General features: G+C 31.5%; 1 protein-coding gene across 1 annotated transcript in view; it reads right to left on the reverse strand.

Annotated features, from left to right (window-relative positions):
* Positions 1-4,243: 4,243 nt before the first annotated feature.
* The window catches only part of LOC100740896, a gene marked incomplete at its 3' end in the record, with an annotated part of 216,037 nt that continues 208,170 nt past the window's right edge, over positions 4,244-12,110 (reverse strand). The window contains 4 exon segments of the mRNA XM_033320227.1: positions 4,244-4,398; positions 4,572-4,694; positions 4,903-5,014; positions 8,576-8,834. Of these exon segments, the coding sequence (XP_033176118.1) occupies positions 4,244-4,398; positions 4,572-4,694; positions 4,903-5,014; positions 8,576-8,834 (649 nt within the window).

Genomic DNA, 12,110 nt, shown 5'->3' on the forward strand with positions numbered 1-12,110 from the left:
GCGAGAATTGATTGTAATTTCAACAAATAAAATAAAAAAAAAAAAACAAATATTTATTACTTGCTTGCGACTGTCTAATGTATCTAACATACATTTGAAATTATTATATATTAATAAGTGTTTTATATTCTACAAACATCTTTTTCTTTGTATAATATAATTAATTATTTTACTTCTTAATCAAACAATACTTTTCAGTTAATTATCTTACGTTATAAGTATATCTGTCGTAATTTTATGTAGTTTCTTAATGAACGCATAAAATAAACAAAAGTACAAAAAGAAAACGGGTTATCAAACTCATTTGCAAACTCTTTCCATTTGCGCGTTCCGTTCTTAACCCGCGGTCACCCAAACTTTGTTTTCCTAATTTACTGTATGCTAACATCATCTCGTTCGGTGATATCAAAGCAAAAGTGATGATTAATTGGCGAAGAAAACTTGCCCGTCTATATTATAAATAGATAATACTGGTTATTATTTACGTCAAAAAATGGACATAATGCTTATTTCTGAAACTCGTTTTATAAACAATGATTACTTTAAAGTCAATGGTTACAATGCCTATCACACTCAACTCGCCAGTGGCAGGGCACATGGCAGATCAGATATTATCATAAAATCCAATATTAAGAACTACGAACGCCCACCATAAAAAAAAGGTTCACCTCCAAGCAACTAACATTATGATTCAAAATTGGCTTAGTCCGTTTACAATATCTGCTATATATGTCTTTCGAGGTACATTCTATTAAAAGAGGATTTTGATCATTTTTTTAAAAGTGTGGTTTACAGGTTTATAGCAGGGGTGATTTTAATATTAAACATATTCACTGGAATAGTAGAAACATCACTCCAATGTAGATCACTATACAAAAGTATTTTATGAAATAAATTAAATTACATTGATACAGGTGGCCTACGGACGCAAACAAGTTACCCGAATTACTGGACTTCTTCATAATCAAATCTATCTCCAAGGTATATTAAACTTAATTCTTCCCTAGATTCGTCTTCAGATCACTTACCGGTTTATGCAGCAGTCTGCTCTACATTTATTGAAATTCTACCTGCTATCCATATTAATTAACTAGCTAGTCTCATTTTAGAGAATCTTTCAACATTTCAACATCAACGTTAGTACCACTAAAAGTGGAAGAAGATATAGATGCAGCAGTTGAGTATCTGGCGAACAACATAATAAATGCAGCTCGTTCTTCTATTCAAAAGCTAGAGTATATAACCCGGCACGAGTATCCAGACGCTATAAAGAAAGAAATTGAAGATAAAAGGAAGCTACGAAGATTATGGCAAAATAGCACATACCCAAGCGGAAAGTAAACAACGCAACCAGAAAACTCAGAAAATTTCTACGAAAGTTCAGAAATAAATGTTTTCAAAAATATTTGAAGAACTTGACTCCCACAATATATTACAAACTACTCTCTCTAGAAAGCTGCGAAGAAACTCAACAAACCGTAGCAGGTAATTCCTCCCCTTCACTCTCTTTATGGTTGTTCTCATAGACAAGGCCAACCTATTCGCTTCTTATCTAGCTACCGTATCCAAATCATTTCCTCTCAAATCCACTTCGCGCGAAACCGAAATATTTGAATATCTTCAATCGTCAAGTCGAGCCTTTCCCCCTGTTAAGTCTTTGTCTTCCCAGGAAGTGCCTCTTTGAAAGATAGAGTAAGACAGTTCTACTGGCTCATAGGTAAGAGTTCGAAAGTAAATCTAGAAAGCAAAATGATATTATACAAAGCCATCCTAGAATTTGTATGAACCTATGTGAACTTTCAACTGTGAGGTACAGCCAATAACTCTAACATTGGCATCCTATAGCGATTCCAATCGAAAACGTTTATCTGTAATGTCCCTTGTTACATAACCGATGAAATCACATATAGAGAGTTATATATATGTCGGAGATGAAAGAACAACGGAGCCTTTGGAATTTTGGATAATCCCGCAACATTGTAATCTAGAGTCTACTATAGCTGTAATTAAACAATTGTAGTTATTCAATCCGATTGTAATTGTTCGCGAGTTGTGATAATGAGCTTGGGCTCGAGGTGACAGCCAGTCGCCAAACGTAGCCGCGGTCATGGGATGAACGCTTTGTCTAACAAAGGTATGGAGTAATTCTATAGCTCTTCTTAAAAGAAATATTTGTGGCGGCACGACAGTACGACCCTATTCTTCGAGCAAGATGATTGCCAGATGTCGATGCGTCTCCGAAGTACATGTTCAGCTAGCCTGAGGGCCCGTTATAAATCTTAGGATTTAGTTGACTAAAGTCCTTCGAACAAACAGTCTTTGTTCTAGCTACGGGAAGATAGGAGAGACCTATTTTTCAACGAACGGCGTCTCCCACTAGCAACTTTCTCTCGAGGGCGGCTTGCATCTTTTTCTAACCACCGATATGGAGATTGACCAATTAGCAGCAACGCCAAATTCCCTCACCTTCTGAACGAAGGGTATCCTCGACGAATCCGATGATCTCGTGTCCCCAGACACACCCCATCATAGTTGTCCTTCCTCTGCAGCAGCATCGCGACGGAGAGTCATTTTCTCGTGAGGTCGTATTAGCGAGTTACTTGGAGTCTATACGCTCGGTGGATATTCCTCGTTTTCGCAAAGAATCCGACTTAGATTTTTGTGAGCACGTACATCTATCATCCCGTCGACCGCGGATTCGTTATTGAACCTAAGACCAACATCACTAGTATCGCGAGTGTCCAACCGCCGCGGTTGATTGTCGAGTCGGTAGCATCCATACTCGTATTAACAGACCGTACCTTCGTTATAACACGACGATGGCCGATTCCAATGCAGATTCATCAAACGCCCACAACCTTATTCCTGATCCTTCTCCGACATATATATAGAGTTGGTAAAATACCAACAGTTAAGGGAGAAATTTCGAAATTCAATAACCGCTGCAACATACACTTGATTAAACATTCCAATCCTCTAGTCAGCCTTTCTATTCAATTAAACTTTCAAGTTCCTTACCTTACCTTCAACTCGTTCGAATTAAAGTAGCAATTTTGAATCACGTTACTAATGTAAACTTACTAGTTACTTGATGTAAAATATTTTCTCAAGTTTCTAGGTTGGTCCTCTAATGAGATAGACACAGACACAGTCACAGACTCAAGTCACAGGATATGACACAATGATAACATTGTAGTTAATCTTGCTACGAAAGTGACACAATTTAAAACAATTAGTTTTTGAAAAAAAAACTATATTTATATTGTAGTAAGGAGAAAAAACCGTTGGGGAAATCTCGATGAACTACAGGTAAAAAACAATAAAACTGCTGACAGATCGGGAATGAAGGGAAATCCCGATGGGCTATATACCCGTGCCCCTTTAAGATACTGTGAGGTTAAAAGAAAGATGTACTTGACCAACAACAACTCTTGGGCTAACAGCTGTAAAACACTTGTCGTTGTAGGAGTATCGAAAACTGTGGTATAAAGAGGACGTTTTTTTAGAGAGAGTAGTCAATAGTATCCGGCATTACGTCGCGTCCTCTCCCCGGGGAGCGCGGGATGCCTATAAAGGTTCTCTCGATGTAAAAAAAAAAAGAAAAAAAGAGAGAGTAGTGAACAGTTGCAGTTGGACTTACGATTACTTGCAGTTGCGAGTAGTTGCGAGTTAATTGTTACTCATGAGTTGTAAGCTGTGTTGTTAATTGTCAGTTGTAAGTTGAGTTGTGAATTATCAATTTAGTCGTCTTAGTTATGTCACATTACTACATTAAGTTCTAATTAAATAGTTATAGTTCCCTGCTTCAATCACAATAAATGAATCTATATAATAAATAAAGATCACTATAATCCTGATCTCTATAATATATAAGTATATTATATGTAGTTAGAACTCGATCTAAATATAATAAAATATTACTTTTTTAACCAAATTTATCAACTAGAAAGACAATGCTTATAAACCAAAATCAAATATCATTTTTGTAATCTTCAATTTATAATCCTAAACAATCTTAAAAGATAATAATCTGAACTCTAATTCATGATAATAATTTGAAAAATAAATTAATTTTTTGTGCTTTTGTGCTCATTTTTGAAATAAGGGTGATATATTGTGCATATCATTTCGTTCAATCATTTTAGAATATTTTCTAATTATTATCTTTTTTGTTCAATATTTATAGTATACTATTAACCACTGAAGAAATTAATATAATGAAAGTGTGTTTTAAGCTACTAACCAGTGAATTGTAATGTGGCTGGGTTGTGTTAATGTTAACTGGTATGGACGGCATATAGTGATGGGATCCCATACTCATTTTCCCCCCAGCTGATCCATTTGCCAAAAGACTATGCGCTGCTGGAGAGGCTACTGGTTTGTTTTGTGTTGGCGTTTCTATAATTAACAAAAGTCACTTACAGTACTTATTGAATATCAAAAGTATAAGTAAAAAATATATTACGTGAAATAGATATAGAACAAAATAGTTAAACAAAATAAAGCATTATTTTAAACTCACACAGATATTATGTTTTTGCTGTAGTTACATAATAGGAAGTGAGTAATACCTGATCTAAGGCCAGGCTCTGTCATAACTTCAACGTAGGAGATGGGGAATATTCCCTTTCTATTTCCGATACGTCCCTCATACCAGTTTTCATCAACTCTTCTTGTTAAGACCACAAATTCCCCTAAAAGAATAATGGTTTTGTATTGATGATGTACTGATTCCGGAAATTTTTCGTTACATCAATATAGTGCGCGTTGGTTAAATAAAAATACATCTTTCCTACATTGTCACTTAAATACTGATCACGTAAAAGCAGATATGTCTTTTTGCATTAATATTCAGTATAAATTTTTGCTGCTGAGATATGTTGATATATTTTTTATATTTACCTTTGGCTAAAGATAATTCGAGATTTGTTTGGGCGACGAAATTGAATTTAGCTCGTGCTTGACCCTCGTAAGGTTTTTTTGGGGTCGTGCGCATACCATCGTAAGGTAAAATCTGTAATTTAAAAGATAGTGTTATTTTTTTATAAGTCGACATTTTTCAAATATTATTACTGTTCATCATAAAGTGATTTACAAGATATATGGGCGCGAAATCTTACTAGCAAAAGCTAAAGCTTAACTGGAAAAAAGTAGAAAAAAGGAAATAGATTGTCAAGATTAGAAAAATAGATAATCTTATCGTTAACGTTATCTTCTTTTTACATTAAACTTCAATTAATATTATTGAATCGTAGGCGATTCACAAGAAGGTGTTAATTATGTAATTTTAAAGCATTTTATATTAATTTGTGTAAATATATCAAACTATAAACTACAACTACAAATAAATAAACTAATCCTAACTTTTATCACCAATAACTCAGTGATAGTAATTGAGAATTAATATAACATTTTTGACTTTTATAATTATTGAGCTAACTATAACATGAAGGTATTTTGTACATGTGTGTACTAACAAACAGCTTTATTTTAAGAATTCTTCGTTGTAATGTAATATTATCAATGTTTAATAAACATGAGTGTATAGAATCTAATACCAATATTCAATATATATACAATAACTCTCAAAACTGTTGCAATGATTCGTATTATGAGATAAAAATTCAATAAAAATCAGAAAAACGCTATTGAGAAAAGAAGAATTTTATTGAAAATTCCAATAATCAACTGTCCTGTTAATATACTTTTCAGCGAATTGTAATCCTAGTTTTCGATGTCTTGTGGTATACAGTGGGTTTTCTACTTTAACACGTATTATATAAACTTCTGGTGTTAAACCTTTACGAACAATATGGGCACTAACGTCCACTCCAAAACAGTTTTTAACAGTTTTTACCGGAATTCTCATTATTTTGACCAAGCTTCTGCGGTCATGCTCATTCGATTTTCGAGAATGACCATCCAATGAATTGCTACAATCTGATAGAACTTTCTTTCAAGTTTCTTAGCTACCTATCTCATTGATAAATTTTGTTTAACACTAGATTTACGGGGCGCGTCATATTGACGCATTTAGAATTTCATGAAGAAAATGATAGAGACAGTTCGCATTTTTCTTCTACAACTTATACCAACTTTTATCCATTTAAGGAGGTAATATATGTCGTAATTTATTTTTTTCAAAGCTTTCTAGTTCTGAAGTTTCCTATGTGATATATCTATCTCTGCGGATACGTGTCAACTTGATACAATCATAAAGTAAGCATCAATAATAGTAAATTGGTATCACTCACCAAGGTATTACTGCAGTAATAAATATAAACTAAAAGAGTTACTGCAAAAAGAGTTAGTTCTTCAAACAGGTGAACGTGAAAAGTAAGCATAAACAACGCATATGTCCGTAGAGATAGGTATATAAGAAATGTCTATAAACAACAGAGATGGACAACGTTCTTTTTCTTTATCTATGCGAATCGAGCTCATGGCGTTTAATGAACATTTTCCCGTGGGAAACCGTTCTGCTTTTAATGGCAACATACGCATGCGATGTGCATCTAATACAAATTTGACTTTCTTAATGGAAAATTGTAAAATATAGCATAATGTAATACAATGATACAGTGCAAAAGTGTTGAAATGCGCTTCTAAAACATGAAACATTATATTTAACTTTAAAAACGAAATTAAATTTTTATTTTCTGAATATGTAAAAGCATAATAGTGTTATATTAATTTGCAATACAATCCGATCTTGATCAACAACATATATTTTTCTTGAATCTGTAACTCATAATGTCAATCATTGTAACAGTTTTGAGGGTGACTCTAAGAATTCAGAATCTCTTTCGTAATTCTTTACGATCGAATAATACTACCCGCAAACGAGCATGACGTGGTTCCTTATAAAAAAAAAATAATAAGAAAGTATAGAATACAACTAGTATAATAATTCTTTAGAATTATACTATCCACACGGATTTCGATTTTTTAATATGTTGTCAGAAACATGATTCTGAATAACTTTTGCCTCTACTTGTTACTGTACCTTGGCTTTAGTTTCCGAGATATTCGCTAAACCTATCAGTACCATTACACTGAATTATTCCTATAATACGTTCGTGACAGTGTATGAGTTAGCATCGGTTGCTGACCACCTCACGGCGACCGGTTAAAATAATATCAATCCCAAACTTATACAAAGTTTTATAAAAAAAATCGAGTTTGAAAATTTGTTGAGTGTACTCTAACTTGGCTAAGTACCAACTAGGTATATAATAGGTCAAAAATGTAAAATAACATTTTTCAGTTAGGCTTCCTGGTAAGCCTCATTTTCAAGGAAATACGCATGTTTAATTACGGACTAACGGTACACGCGCCTGATACATTTTCAAATTTATTTTTCTCAGAAACGCAGCATTATTTGAAAAAGTTTTATTCTGCAACTTCATTTTCAAAGTAGTAGGTAGAAACTCCTGTCGACTATTTACTTATGTTGAGTCCGGTATTAGCAAAATTTAAGTAAACCTGACAAATCTTTAAATTCGATTTTCTCGAAAACGAAACCTCAGACGAAATTATTTTATTAGGCTAAATTTTTTCTTATTTTTTCACATAGGATCACCATCTGTTGGGCTATACTACTGTGACCGTCCCACCGTGTATATGTACATATAACACTTATTATGCTTGTATACAACATCCGCGTGGCATTTATGAGCTGTTAGATTCAAGAAAGCGCAAGCAATTTTCGATATCTCCACTGTAAACTAATTTAAGTAAAAAACCAAATAGTAAAGTCGCGTAAATGAAACATTAGAAAAAGCGACTGCATATACAAGCAGTGAATTTTCAATTTCGATTTTCTCGAAAATTAATTCTTGGAAACAGCTAAACTAGTAGCTGTAGCTTAACTACAGCTAGAAAACAATAAAAGTGCTAGCGGGCCGGGAAGGATAGAAAATCGCGATGGGCCATATGCCCATGGTCCCTTAGTACATTAAGTAATTAAAAAAGGTGTACTTGACCACCTGAGGTCAACAACTGCAAAACACGTGTACGTTGTAGTAATATCGAAAACTCTGGTATAAAAAGAGACGTGTTGGAGGAGAAAGCGTACAGTTAGTAGTGAATAGTTGTAATTGTAGTTGTAGTTGCGATTGACTTGCGACTAGTTGCAGTTGCGAGGAAGCTGCGAGTAGTTGCCGGTTAATCGTTATTCATGAGTTGGTCGAGTCGTTGTGAGCTGTCGAGTTATTGTGAGTTGTGAGTTGTTAGTTGTAAGTTATAAGTTGAGTTGTGAACCATCAGTTTAGTTGTCTTTAGTTGTATCACATTACTACATTAAATTCTAGTTAAATAATTATCGTTCTCTGATTTCAATCACTGCAAATAAATCTATATAATAAATAGAGATCACTAGTAATTCTGATTGCTATACAATTATCTCAGATTCGCTTATACATGTTACTTGACCAGTCCCTGTATGAACAAGTATTTGATCAAAATACTAATTTAATAAGAACCTCTTTGTTTGTGATGCATACTATAGTACAATTGTATTGTATACCAAGAAGAAAGAGTAATATAAAGGTTAATGTTTTCCAAGTGAAATTACCTCAACGTAATTCGATGGGAACAGGCCAATCATAGCATTATGTTCACCCTCGTACCAGTTCTTGTCTACCTGGCGACGTACAAATATTATGTCACCGCGACGGAAATTTAATTCCCGTGGAGATTGCCCGATAAAATTATAAAGTGCTTTTGCCACGAGCCGCGGTTCCGGTGTTTGCTCCTGGGATCTGCTTCTGTGACTCAAATCATCCACGAAATCGTCGTAACGATTCAAGGGAATCGGTGATTTTTGTGATGGTCTGAAATCATTTATTATAAAAAATAAAACACATAAAGAAATATGAGGAACTTTAATCTTCCATTATCTGAATGCTCTAATATTCGAACGTTCTACACTATCCGAGAATTCTGTTACATTTTTTCAACAGAATCCCTACTAGTAACGGACTACTAGTCTCTTCCTGCTACAGAAATTATTATTATGTACAAAAAAAGCAAGAAACGTTATTCTATGCGCAAAGGCAAGAAATATTATATAGACTCATATATATTTTTATAAAAAGATGGAATAACAACAGATTGATTTATCATTCATATCAACGAGATAAATAATTACTTTCAATTTCGTAATAACAGAACAAGTAATGTATATACTTTATTACGGCGTGAATTATTATAAGAAAGATTTTTATGTCAATCTAAAAAATTATAATTGAACGATAACTTATTTCGATTCTTCACCTCCCCTAGGGTTTCTTTTATTTAATTTTAGCATAAAGCTACCTTAAATTTTCTAATAAGATTCCATGTATGAAAGTAAAGGAGAGTGAAATGAGAGATTCTGGAAGGATTGTATCTGCTGAGATTAAAGATTTAAAAGATAGAAATAAAGAATAGAAATTATTTCGTTATAAACCTAAAGCACTATTGAAAATTATTATATAAAAATATACGAATGTATTGAAATGTATAAAAAATGCATCATTTAATCTGAAAAATAGAATATTTTACTTTTTCCAATTATGATTACTATTTAAGATCAAGGCATACAAATTAAAAGAGTTCAAATCTACTTTTATTCTATATAATTACTCTTTTTACTTTGTAAAGTAAACTCTAACAAAGTTTCTTTTATTAATAGAAATTGCATGTATGTTTTTATACATGTTCATGTATTAATTGCATGTAAGGCTGTATGGCCTTACGATATTATCTCTTTATCCTCGTTCTGAACAATTCATAATTCTTATACAATATTTATAGGAAATGACTATACATCTGAGCAAAGTGAAAATATATCAGTTACTTAAACAGGTAATATTTTACAAAGAAGATTGTTTTCTTCGTCTCATTGAATCGTAATTTTATGTTGAAAAAATATACATACAGAGTTCTATGTGACTTAGGCTACTAGAGCCCTATACGCGTGTACCACAATGACACATATGTGTTCTTAAACGCAAAATAGGTGCTGGTTGGTGCGACTATAAATGAATAAATAATAACGATAGTAATAATAATAATAATAATAATAATAATAATAATAATAATAATAATAATAATAATAATAATAATAAGTAATTTATTGAATAGAAAAATAGCTAAATACAATAAGGATTAAAAATAAAATATTATTATGAAAAAAATATTAAAACGATGATACAAAGCCGCAAGTGCACAATTTAAACAAAGTCGTATAATTTCAATGGAGGTCGATATTCAATAACAATATTTTTTTTATTAGTGAGATATAACTCTCTAGTTATAAATTACATAATTGAATAATAGTTGAATAGAAGTACTTATTTCATTTTTTTAATTTTACTAGCAATATTTAAATTTCAAATATTATGAATTGTTCATGGTATTTCTTGCATATTTTCTTTGCCGTCATAATTGAATCAAGATATTGGACTAAAAGTATGTTCAAAATTAATATAGTTCAAAAAAGATTTTTTCACACGTGTAAAAATACATATGCATAACACAATTTTCTAAACCATTGTTTCATTCTTTCTTTACACGGATCGAGTCTTTACATTATTTTGAGTAAGAAATTGAGAATAGTGTAATCGATTAATAATCAATTCGGTGAAATATTTTTAAGAAACGCTATATGGCAACATTTTAAATATTTCTTATGTTACTTGTTCATTATTTTCATAACCAGATTCGTACACATTTTATCGTTCAATAATAATTCATATAAAAACGCAGTAGACCTGCGGTAATTGTAGAAGTTATAACACATAGTACATTTTATGGCAATTCGATAATAAAATTAATGATAAAGTAGCATACATATTTTTGAGACTACGCACGGCGTGGATCTTGCGGCCCAGCATCCGCTCGATCTAGCAAAACCAATATCGTTTCAGCATACGAAACATTCAACAATGTTAAAAAATCGTCTAGTGTTCCCGATCGTAAATATTCTTTCATCATTCGGAGAGACTCAGAAATGTTTAAGCTTTTAAACAATACATAACTATCTCAATAGTTGACAATACGCATCTTCTCATCGTTTGCAGAGACTTTCTTCATTAATCGTTTGATAAGCTAGTATCGGGTTAGGTGTTCTACCCTTATTTCTTTTATTAATTTTAATATTAATTTGACAGGGAACAAAGTACAGTATCATCATCATCGGGCACTATATACGGACATACGTGTATTAAATTCTGAAACTCTGAACGTTTACATACGAAATTCTATATATAAGTAAATTCAAGTAAAAAACTAATATTGTAATATTGTAAAAAATATAAGAATGAAATGCTTCTAATAATAATTATTAATATATTTCGATTTAATACGTAAACAAATTATCGTACAAACAATAGTATCTAGTATTTCAAAATTAATGAAATTTTTCAAACTAAGTGTTTACGGTCCTAAACTTATATCAAGTGCGTTATAAGACTATTGTGATTAAGCTATGTATGTACATATGTATTGTGATGTATGACGTAATATAAAGTTATTTTACATGGGTGTCATAATAAAAGCGTGATTCACATGTATGTATTATATAAAAAAAGTACAAAAAAATTGAAGAACAATATTATTTTTTATGATTTTCTTTAATCCTCTTTCATTTCTTCTTAAACTCTTCAGGCACTTTAATTGACAATAACGAAACAGAGGGAACATAAGTCTCAAATTTTATAAAAAATATATCTGCAATATACGTGAAAATAACTATAAATTATATATTAGAATTATTATGTAATAGTAAATTATTATACTAAAAAATAAATTTTAGTTATCCCTTGTCAATATTGTATTCATTATACAAATAAAGTAAAAGTAATTATTACGCTAAAAGACTAACATTATAAAATTGAATAATAGTATCAAAATATTTCTCAAAAAAGTAAAAGATAAAAAATGTAAGTACATATTCTTCATAACGAAGAGTAAGCATTTTTATGTATAAACTGTTTATAACAAATCTGTGTTTACTGTACACTAATTAATATTTTATTTTTATTTTTACTTACATTATATTTAGAAAAAGAATTACAATAATGATATATATATATATATATATTATATTTATATATTATATAATA

The sequence above is a fragment of the Bombus impatiens genome, unplaced genomic scaffold, assembly GCF_000188095.3.
Source record: "Bombus impatiens unplaced genomic scaffold, BIMP_2.2 scf_0261, whole genome shotgun sequence".
Classification (NCBI taxonomy): Eukaryota; Metazoa; Arthropoda; class Insecta; order Hymenoptera; family Apidae; genus Bombus; species Bombus impatiens.